The sequence below is a fragment of the Gavialis gangeticus genome, unplaced genomic scaffold (genome assembly GCF_001723915.1).
Source record: "Gavialis gangeticus isolate Ggan-Ray unplaced genomic scaffold, GavGan_comp1, whole genome shotgun sequence".
NCBI classification, from domain to species: Eukaryota; Metazoa; Chordata; order Crocodylia; family Gavialidae; genus Gavialis; species Gavialis gangeticus.
Window position 1 is genome coordinate 1,235,410 of NW_017728955.1, and position 11,545 is coordinate 1,246,954.

Genomic DNA, 11,545 nt, shown 5'->3' on the forward strand with positions numbered 1-11,545 from the left:
TGGGCAGTGGGGTCCCCCAGGGCTCAGTCCTCTGGCCTGCACTGTTCAACATCTTCATCAGTGACTTGGACAAGGGGGTAAAAAGCACCTGTTCAAATTTGCTGATGACACTAAGATGTGGGGGGATGTGAGCACGCTAGAAGAAAGGAATAGGCTGCAATCAGACCTAGACAGGTTACAGGGGTGGGCAGACAAGAATAGAATGGGATTCAACACTGACAAGTGCAAGGTGCTGCATCTGGGGAGGAAGAACCAGCACCATACCTACAGGTTGGGGAACTCCCTTCGCAGAGGCAGAAAAGGCTTTTGGAGTCATCGCTGACGCCCAGATGAACATGGGCCAGCAGTGTGGGGATGCGGTCAGGAAGGCCAACCGCACCTTGTCGTACATCCACAGCTGCATCTTGAGCAGGTCCAAGGAGGTGATCCTCCCCCTCTATGCGGCACTGGTCAGGCCACAGCTGGAGTACTGCGTCCAGTTCTGGGCGCTGCACTTCAGGAGGGATGCAGACAACATGGAGAAGGTCCAGAAGAGGGCCACTCGCATGATCAGTGGGCAGCAGGGCAGACCCTATGAGGAGGGGTGACAGGACCTGAACCTGTTCAGCCTCCAAAAGAGAAGGCTGAGGGGGGATCTAGTGGCCTGTTACAAACTAGTCAGGGGGGACTAGCAGGCACTGGGAGAGTCCCTGTTCCCCCAAGCACTGCCAGGAGTGACCAGGAATAACAGTCGCAAGCTGGCAGAGGGGAGATTCGGACTAAACATCAGGAGGTGCTACTTCACTGTCAGGGCAGCTAGGATCTGGAACCGACTTCCAAGCGAAGTGGTGCTGGCTTCTACCCTGGGGGTCTTTAAGACAAGGCTTGACAATCACCTTGCTGGGGTTGTTTGACCCCATACTCTTTCCTGCCATGGCAGGGGGTCGGACTTGATGCTCTGCTCCGGTCCCTTCCGACCCTACTAACTATGAAACTATAGAAGTAGGGTCGGAAGGGACCTTGTAGATCAAGTCCAACCCCCTGCCCTGGGCAGGAGACAAAACCAGGCTCAAATTACCCCAGCCAGGTAGACATCAAGCCTCCTCTTAAAGACCCCCAGGGTAGGAGCCAGCACCACTTCCCTTGGAAGTTGGTTCCAGATCCTAGCAGCCCTGACTGTGAAGTAGCACCTCCTGATGTCTAGCCTGAAAAGCAGTTTGAGCAGAAGACATTACAAAATAGAGGTGCCTGCATGTTGCATGAGTCCCATTCCCTGAGACTGTACCAATAAAGGAGCATCCCTACCAACCCAAATACACTGGGCAGATGAACCCATCTCGATTTACATTCATCAGTATCTGAATAAAGACGACAAGCATTTAAGGCCATGAGGGCTTATAAATCCATCCTCAAAGCTCAGTGGAGTAAGCAGATATTTTGACTCCTTGATGTTCACACTACCGTGCAGGATACTGCCTGGACAGAACTAGAGGGAGCACTGAGGCAGCTTCTGCTCTTGGGTAGCACTACTTGTCCCGAGTGTGTGTGTGTGTTTGTACTGAAAGCTCTTGTTTAAAGAGCTTTGGACTGATTTGGATCAAGATACACACAAATAGTATAGTTCATTTACACAGCTAGCCGCTGAATTCATACCCAACAGGATACTGTTTGGTAAGATTCGAAGCAGCAGTGAGGGAAAAAAAGGCAAATGGCTGGGATAATGAACTACCAACTTCAGGAGGCTGTGGCATAGAAGTCCATCATTATTAAACTACTGAAATGTTTGTACAGTATTACAACTCACAGGCATAACAACCAACACAATAACGCAGGTTCCAGGTCTGGATCCACAGACCAAAGCAGAGAAGCTGCAGGACATTAATGCTATGCACCAATGTTATTTTCAAGCTGCTTTAAAAGGAATGGGAGAGTTGCCGAGTGCTGTGGAGAATTACTGGCATATGCCTATTTCAGTGTGCAGTCATGTATGTTTTCCCAATACACATGCTCCAACAAGGACAAGCGACTGCATTTTGCTGGGGGACCCAGAACACAGGCATACCAAGCAATACTCACTGTTTCCTGTTTGTATCTTCTGACAGAAGGGCCTGGAGATGCTTACCGGCTGCCTGCTCTGTAATCCCACACCTTGGAGTTTCTTGTCTTCCCGAGCCAACAGCAGGATTTTGTCTTCTGTGCCAACTTCTCGCTCACCTGTTAAAACGAGCATTAACGCCATCAGTGGCCGCACAACACATCTTAGCAACAAACCTGGGTAAGCTTCACAGTATCGTAGTACTTAGGGTTGGAAGGGACCTAAAACAGATCTTCAGGTCCAACCCTCTGCCCCAGGCAGGAACAGGTGCCGGGATCATATCACCCCAGCCAAATATCTGTCCAGCCTCCTCTTGAAAACCCCCAAGGTAGGAGAGAGCATCATCTCACTTGGGAGCCCATTGCAGAGCCTGGCAGCCCTAACTGTTAAGTAATGTCTCCTGATGTCCAGCCTTAGCCTTCTCTCTAACAATTTGTGGCCGTTATTCCTATTAACCCTGGGTGGTGCCCAGGGGAACAGAGCTTCCCCCCATTCCTGCTGGTCCGCCCTGGTGAAACCAGAGAAGCTGGCAGAACAAACTGCTCTTGCCATGGAAATCCATGAGGTCGCTGGGGTGAAGCTAGTATAAACTGGGATGCTGATGGGGTCAGAGGGAAAAAACTAAAACATACCCCTCATGCAGTTCAGCTGGCAGATGAACAGCAGTCTTGCCCTCCATGAGCTTGGCCCTTCTCAACTGCAGCTCTGTATTCTGCCTCTACAGAGTCATCTGAACTGCAAGCACTCTGAAAAGGAAATCTGAAGCTTTCGCATAGTATTACTTACTGGGGGCTCTCTCTGGCGTGCCCAGGTTGAGAGAGTTGTCAGCAATGCCCACAGCAATGCCGTTGACAGGAGAACCACAGTCAGCAATCACTCCTAGGCAAGCAGACTTTCCACAATCCCAGAGGCGAGCGGTGCCATCTCTAGAGCTGGAAAGGACATTTCTCCCCCGCTCCACGATGGCCGTGTCCAAGATTCCTAAAGCAAGGCAAAGAGAGAGAGAGTGAGAACACTTAGCAGGGAAGAAGGAAGGGACAGACAAAGGGTATCTGTCCTGCTTTGAAAGGCAAGCCTCAGAATCCTACAGGCAATAGGTCAAACTGGGTAAACCTACCTCAACTCTGTATTACTTGCACTCTTAATACAGCCAATGATTAGATAACCCTTTCATAAATGTGGGCAGATTAGCAACAGCTGCTTCATCCAAACACAGCACACAGAAAAGAGTGGTTTTCCCCCAGCTGTTAAACGTTCCCTAACAATTTCCTTTTACTGACTACACATCGATGTTTCTAATGGGGTATTTTACAAGGTACATGGGACAGTTACAATATGTAATCACTCTATACAGGGAAGCATTGTTCAAAAGGAGCCAGCTCAAATGCCAGGACTGTTTTTCCAGCACACATCAAATGAAACCCAATGCAACCTAATTGCCTGCAAGGGTTGCAACTCTAGAAGAGTGGTTCTCAACCCCTTTACAATTCAGAGACCCCTGTGGAAAATGCCAGCTCTTCGTTTTACTCATTTCTCGAGTGCAAAAAATAATAAAACAATTCTTCTGTTACAAAGATCTCAAAAAGCTCCAAACAGGGCAGAATGGTTTTGATGCTATAGATTCCCCTTTGAAATCTCTGGGCTTATTTTATGAATCACATGTAGGTGTTTCCCCACTCAGCAGAACTAATATTGTGAGGCACCTTTAAAAAGATCAAGGCACCGTAGGGTTCATCCCAGCTGAGAATCACTGGGTCACGTAAATGCAGTCAGTGAGACAGGTAATGGAGTATGGATCCCAGATAACGGTAGCTGGGCCAGAAAGGGTGACAGCCACTGAGGCTGTACTGCTCAAGGACCTCTTTCAAGGAGCAAAGAGATATCATTCTGTCTCCTTTCACCAGGATTAACCCACTTATATTTCATTTGCTTGCAAAGTGGACTCTTGGGCACTGGGAACTGGACTGAAAGCCCCAACTCACTTCAGTTGCAACACCACACGCACTGTGCTCTCAGTCAGTGCTAAGGAGTCTACAGGAAGCAAAGGGAGGCAAAGTAATCAAAAATCATCCTTAAAAAACAAGCCCACTGCTTGCAGAAGAACCATGCAGCCTCACTGTTTTCCTTCCTCTCCCACTGTCCTACTCACTGCAGAGAGCACATGCTTTGGGCAGGAACAGAGCCTTTGCACAGCTCCTAACCCATTGTAGGACAGTTGTAAAAGAAAAAACATCTGAAGCAACTGCTCATCTGAATATCTTGGGAACACTGGATTAGCCTGGTTAATGGAAGGCATGTGTGACGCCTGCATATAATTCAGGGTATGTGAGCCGGTTTAGTATAACAAGAAGTTTTGCATAGCTAAGGCTGTACAAATTGCTGCCCTAAGCACTCGGAAGAGGCCATTACACTATTTTTCCCCTGTGTTCTTTTAATGCATCACAAAAAAATCCACATCTGTAACAGGACCAGCCTCTAGTGTCTAGAATACCATTTTTCTATCTGGGTTTTTTTTGGAAGTATAACAAATGCTTGGGGGTAAAAAAAATAAATTATCTGAGGCATCTAATACAAATACACAGTGCAAAGCACAGTAGTTTGGTGCTCAAACTTCAGGCCTCTGGTACAACACAATTATACAAGCAGAAGATTAACCATTTAAAGGCCAATTCACTGTACCTCCTTTGTGACCTTTAAAGGTTACTGCGCAGCTGGCATCTTCCACTGACCAGATCTTTAGCTGGGCATCCATTCCCCCGCTCAGAACCACAAGGCCTGATGGGAAGAACCTGCAACAATTCACATCATACACATGGCCTTCCAACTGTCTCTGGAAAAACAAAGAACTATGTGCTAGTTCTGTCATCATTCTTAGGCCAGCCTATATGAAGTTATGCAGTACTAGGTAGCACAGTGTTCCTAACCAGATCATGAACACCTCTAACCGACTCTGTGTTAACATAGGTTTGGGGCAAACATCTTCTGGTTGATGACTCACTGAGGTTCTACATATAATTCAGGTTATTGTGTGCCATTTGAAAGCATGGATCAATGGCTGGAAAAAGATCTACCAGTGAGATACTGACATACTGCCATTTGCTATGAGAAGCAGTTGTTAAGCAGACACTCAAGAAACCATCCTGTTTTGGGAATAAGTGGTTGATACCACAAGTAACCAGAGAACTGTGCTGGAAAAATACATGTTCAAAAACTTATTAAGAATCAAGACAGTTTCACATAACCAGTTTTCTCCTTCTGGTTAGCTTTGGTGCTTTTACCAGGTAGACTGGACACTGACAGCAAACAACTATTGCAAGCAGCACCATTTCTAACCATGCTTTCACACACTTACATTGGGTGGACTTCAGCAAGAGTTTCTATGATTGCTACTTCCCTCAGGAGATGCTACCAGTCTTACATAGGCCTCACACTGATCCAATAAGTCAAATTCATATACACCTCTCTCTCAAAAGACAGAATCCTATCTGTGCTGGATCTACAGTGCACATTTAAGACAAAAGTTATGGTTGAGACTGGAATTTGTGAACCCAAGAAAAGCAGACAAAGCTCAGAAGCATAGCTGAAGTTCTTACTCTTATCTCTCCATTAGCAGCCTGCCAGATTTTCATGGTCCCATCAGTGCTGGTAGACACGCCAAGCCCTCCGCCACTGGAGATATCAATGCAGGTGACCTGTTTGAAAAGACACCACCATATATATGACAAATGTTTTGTGTGACCCTGGACATATGCACTTTTTCCGCTTGCAACAAAACAATTTTGCCCTGAAGGCGGCCTGTGAACTGCATAATCTAGAGACAGACATTGCAGATTATATCATGGCATCTGAGGACTTGCAGTCATGTCCTTCGTATCTATAGATGGCCACTTCTTATCTAATGAGGCTCTTCACAAATGTAGTTCTTGTGACAGGAATAAAGGAGTTAACAAGAAATTAGCTGATGGTAAGAATGTGTACAAGAACAGCTAGGTTTTCTGGTTCAGTCTAACAAGGATAGCTGGTCAGGTTTTAGGATGGAAGGGACATTAAGTGAATATTTCCAAATTAATGTTTGGTAGAGAAACCACCATCCCCTCCCTCAAGAACATGCTGCTGACAGGATCTGGCTGGGACATGGGTGATGTGGAGTTGCTTTCATTTAAGCTGAGGAGGGAACTGCACCCAGGGCTCCAGCTTCTTGGGAGAGTGCTCTAACCTCTAGGTAGAACATAAAAGAGGACCACCCATGTCAGTCACCTGCACAAGAATGGACGACTGAGGTACACAAGCTTAGGTAGGGGTTTCAGGCTGTGAATCTGTCTCATGTAGGCACCTAAGACCAAGGGGAAGGCTCAATTCCAGACATCCTCTCGTCAGCATTTCCTATCCACTACCTTTAGGTGTTCTCCAAACCAGGGGCTGCCAACATTTTTATGCTGCAGACTAGCAAACTGCAGACCAGAAGTGACCAGCATACTGCAGGCAGGCAGCCAAGCCTTTTTATATTTTGCATTAAAAACAGTTGGCTGCTGGTCCGCAGTATGCCAGTCACTTCTGGACTTCTGACCCAGCAGCCAACCCTTTATGGCCCAGTGCCGGGCCGCGGCCCAGGGGTTGGGAACCCCTGCTCCAAACCATCGGCTGACTGTTGGGAACCTCATCCTGGCCCCATAAGTCGCAGCATTGTCTGTGTCCATTGCAACAGTTCTCAAACACCTCCTAATTGAGATAGTAAGTTCCCCTTGAACTTCAGAGCTCTGCTCATCTCTCTGGGGCACAGCAAGCTCTGCTTATTATGGTGTTCCTTCACATGAGCTCCAGGTAGTATAAAAAGAGAATTTACAAAACATCTTTTGTAGATGAGCCCATGACCTTTACTTCATAAAGCGTGCAGATCTGGGGACACATCTCCCGCCCCCCAACAAACCACTTGTGGCTCCTTCTCATGCCCATCCCAGCTGTGCAGGGCCCACCCCATTCCCTCCCCCTTACTGCTGCTGCAGCCACCCATGCTGCCCCGCATTTGGAGAAGGGCACATGCCCCACCATCTGTGTGTGGGGTGAAGGCAGCTGCCGCTGAAGGCTTGGTTGTGCACCCCGATCCCTGCTGCAGCTGGCCTGGGAGTAGCTGGATGTCACGTGCAAACTGCTGCTGAGCTGAGCTGCACCTTCACGTGGCCAGCTGCATCAGGGCTCAAGATGCAGCAGGCAGCTGCCTCCACCCCACACACAGGTGGAGGGGAATGTGCCGCCAAGGCCTCTGATGGGGTGCGCCCAGTGATGGAAGCCCCCCAGGCTCCAATCCTCCTGCCACCTGGCCAGGTTGGGGCTCCACTCACCTTCCCCTGCTCCTGGAAGGACTGCACTGTCAGTCTCTCACCATGGGCGCCTCGATCTGGTCCCTGCTCCTTCCCTCCCTGAAACTGACCTGCTGTGCTGGGGGGGCAGGGCAGGGCATGCATGCATGCACCCAGCCTCCCCAGCCCAGGATCAACCAAGAGACTCCACAATCAACCAGTTGCGGACCACTGCCTTAGACCAACACAGCTATGACCATCACCCCAGGTAGCAAAGGCATTTCAGCCAGAGCAAGGACTGATTTTCCTACCCAAGCCACACACAAATATCACATGCCAAAAGCAGTGTCCTCAGTCAGGTTCTACCTTACTGTGTCATTAGCTAACAAGTGCCCAATACAAGGATTGCAGGGGAGGGAGGTGCCAGGATTACCTGGGGCACATTTACAAGTTCAACAGTAAGAAGAACTGCTTTAAAATAATGAACAAAACTGGTGGGAGGTGATATTCTGAAAGCTGACGGAAGCAAATCCTCTCATCCAGAGAAGGTGCACTGCAGGCAGCAGTAGAAACTGCCCCCATGTTGCCCTGAAGGACAAATTTTGCAGGCAGAAGGGGACCCATTCACAAACCATTCAGCCCCGAGCCTCTCTGCTGAGCCTGCCAAAGAGGGAATTAAACGCTCTGATCACACTGCTGACAATAAGTTTGTGATGTATGGGACAAAGAGCCACCTGACTAGCAACTTCACCACTACTGGCCTGGTGGATGGACATGCCATGCAGGATGGTGCCCACGGAATCTATCTGTAGGTTGACCACCCTCGTTAGGAGCCACAGCACCCAGGCAAGCCCTTAGCCGAGCGGGAGGAGTGCAGTGGTGGCTGCATATGGACAGGGAAGGGAGCAGCATGGTGCAGGAGGCAAATGGTAAAAGTTAAATGGTATAAATACAATTACCATTTAACCTTTTACATCCCTAGTTAAAACCACCAGATATCTGCTTTACGTGGCCTAATGGACTGCAGAATTAACAGTGCGTCTTATTTGCAAATATTCCCACATTAGGACACTAGAAGGGGCCAAATTTAAAGATTAGCCACTGTTTTCACTTTCTAATTCCAAACAGACTGAAACTATTTGTTGGTAAGTTTCTAGGCAAAGGCATGTTGCATTCCACTACCTTAAGTAGTCTGCAGAAATTACAAATGAATTAAAGAGTACTGTTAACTTTTAGCTCCACACATTTCCCAACTGATCAGAAAAAACTACTTACACTTTTCTGATGAATTCTGCAAAAAGAAGTGTATGGTGCCAAAAACTTTGTGGAGGCATTTTCATGAGGACAGGAAATCAGTATACTCTTCTAGAGGAGGGGAAAAAAGAAATAGAAGTATTAATACAAATAATTTTACATGATAAAGCCACTTAAAATATTATCCTCTCTTATGTGAGAAAACAGTAAAGAAAAAAAAAAGAAGGAACCTCCTTAAAACCTACTCACTTTATTGACAAAATTGTCATCACTATTAGTATTGCAATGAGAGAACAACCTGGATGAGATCATTTTCTGAGGGGAGGTTCCCATTACTGCCTTTTTTTTTTTTTTTTTTTTTTTTTTTGCATCTTCTTCTGAAAATGCTGATATGGACCACCGCTAACAACAGAATACTGAGCTATATGGATCAGCCCAGTGCATCAATCCTGATGACTTTACTGGGTTTTGTCCATCAGAAACATCCATTAGCTTCTACTTCGCACACTTTTGTCACTGATATTGTAGGAAGCAAAACAAAAAGCCAAAGCTGCGTTTTCAGACTTCACGCTTGATTCAGGGTACAAACAGAAAAATAATCTCATAATTAATAAACCCAGTACATATGGAACTTGGATTACAAAAACTAGCATGCCTCAGCATCATCACACTGAATCAAAGAAATGAGAGATCACCTTGGGATTTTGAGCATTTATACATAATTCCTCTTTGTTCATATGACAACTGAAGTCAAAGCAACATAGATGGACTGCAGAGCAATTATTGCCATAACAGACACCAAAAACTCCAAATCACAGTTTGCACACGATGCTTAAGTGCCTTCACTCAATAGGAAAACCTGAAAAATGAAGCTTGTTTTCACCTGATGCTTTCCTTTCTCTGCATGCTTCAAACATTGTTCCTTCTGGCTAAAGCATGATCAAGGGCTTTAATTGGCCAAGCCACAATAGAGACAACTCAAAACTTGGCAGCTCACCAGCATAACTTCACGATTTTTATAAGTTATTACTTAGTGTCGCCCAGTGTTAGTACACCTAAGCAAACAAGGCATGTGACTTGGAAGATCCCCACTGAAGATTAAACAGATTATAAGTGACAAAGATTTACTGGTGTGGTTTCTCTTTGGGTTTTGGACTGTGTCTTCAAACACTAACCCCACTCCATGCAATTGAATCAACTGGTGCAATTACCCTTTTCCAATAAAGACAAATCATTAGGCTCGCTCTAAGCTAAGGTCTGGGTCATGAGATAGTGTAGGAACTGGCACATGGTTCTGCCAGCATCACACTAGTTAATAAGTAGTCAGGTACTTTAATTTTAAGTATTAGCCAGACTAACCAAACACACAGATACACTGGAATAAAGTACCTTGGTTATTTCGCCTACAACAAAACCCTCAGAGGCTGAGATCTCTGGAATTCCATCTGACCCTACTCCCTGACATGTCAGGCTGCCGTACAAAGTAGATTTCCCTGCAGAAAAAAGACAGGTATTAGAGATCAAGAACAAGGTGTGTCAGCAGCTTGCATACTATGCATGCAAGTTCGACACTGCATGTATTTTTAACCTTCAGAAGTTTCATGACACCAGACAGCTTTGTTTAGACACAAAATATAACTGCAGAGCATTTAAAATATAGAGAACAAAAGCCTGCAATTACTGAAAAGTGAGATTCAGCACACGTAGGAGAACATTCATAAAAAACAGAACTGATAAGTAAAGACCTACTTAAACTGCAGAGACACAAAGGGTTTTTTTGCAGCCTGCTTGAGGCACACCAACTCACTTTCATGGGCATTTCACGCTGGCCCCACCCCTCATCGTTTATTGGTAGAGAGGCCAGAGGAGGAAGGATGAGGGGGAGATCACTATCTTGATTGCTGGCTGCCCTTCATGCCACCCTACCCCTCCGAGCTGATTGGAAGAGAGGCCCCTCGTCCCTTCTCCCCTGCTAGGAATGGCTGTCATCTTGTCTGCTGCCCTGCAAGCCAGGGCCTTCCCCTTCCAACAACAAAGACTGCTGGCTCCCAGTGGGGAGCCAGCATTTAATTTTTATGAAGTTTCTTTTTTGTTGTTGTTGTTGGTTACACAGATTTCGCAGTTTCCGCAAAATCCGCAAAACCACAAATTCAGTAAGTTCCTACCAATTAGCCTTGCCTATTTGGGTAGAGAAGAAAGCCCGGATAACTGGAATAGAAATATGACCACCAAATTTAAGAATAACTGTAACTGAACTTAACTGTTTTTCTTTGCATGTATATACTTAGCAGATTGAAAGACTGGAATACTTACAGCACAGTACTCTGCTTAAGAGGAAAAAAAAGAAAGAGAGAGAGAGAGAAACCTGGGAAGCACGTAACATTCATATGTACAGAAGCAAAGCTGGACTGCAAATAAGAGTCAAGTACAACACTAGAAGAAGGTGGCTGAAATAATTTCAAACTCCAGTATATCTCAGAAGGGAAGAGTAGTAGTCTCACACCTAGAACACCACGAACCATTTCACAGATATTTCTACTCAGATACTGATGAACCAGAGACAGCTCACAGAAAAACAACACAAATATGGGATGAGAAGATACTGATTTGCAAGGAGGAAAGAATGATAAAGAATGTATGAGGAGGCAGCAGGTAGCAGAAAGATACTAAAAGCATATCAATTAAACTAGAGAAATTTTTTTGCAAAAATACAGTTGGTCGAATAAAGGATATCACCTCTGTGGCGGGTGCAGAGATCCCACCTCAGGAACACAGCTGGGTATTCGTATCCCTCCGCTGTTTCCACCATGTGAGGCGGGCCAGTAGGGGGTGCTCTTGCATTGAGCCACCCACCTCCCTGCGCCCGACCACCTTCCAGGCTCTGAATGCCTCCCTAGGGGCGCCTTATGTCCGGCTGACC

At 46.3% G+C, this 11,545-nt stretch overlaps 1 protein-coding gene across 1 annotated transcript in view; it reads right to left on the reverse strand.

Moving 5' to 3' along the window:
- Window positions 1–11,545, reverse strand: part of PAAF1 (proteasomal ATPase associated factor 1) — a 29,549-nt gene that overhangs the window by 9,747 nt on the left and 8,257 nt on the right. The window contains exons 3-8 of the mRNA XM_019526599.1: window positions 10,015–10,118; window positions 8,647–8,736; window positions 5,668–5,766; window positions 4,754–4,904; window positions 2,861–3,055; window positions 2,102–2,193 (exon numbers count right to left, since the gene is read on the reverse strand). Of these exons, the coding sequence (XP_019382144.1) occupies window positions 2,102–2,193; window positions 2,861–3,055; window positions 4,754–4,904; window positions 5,668–5,766; window positions 8,647–8,736; window positions 10,015–10,118 (731 nt within the window). The remainder of the gene's footprint in view (window positions 1–2,101; window positions 2,194–2,860; window positions 3,056–4,753; window positions 4,905–5,667; window positions 5,767–8,646; window positions 8,737–10,014; window positions 10,119–11,545) is intronic.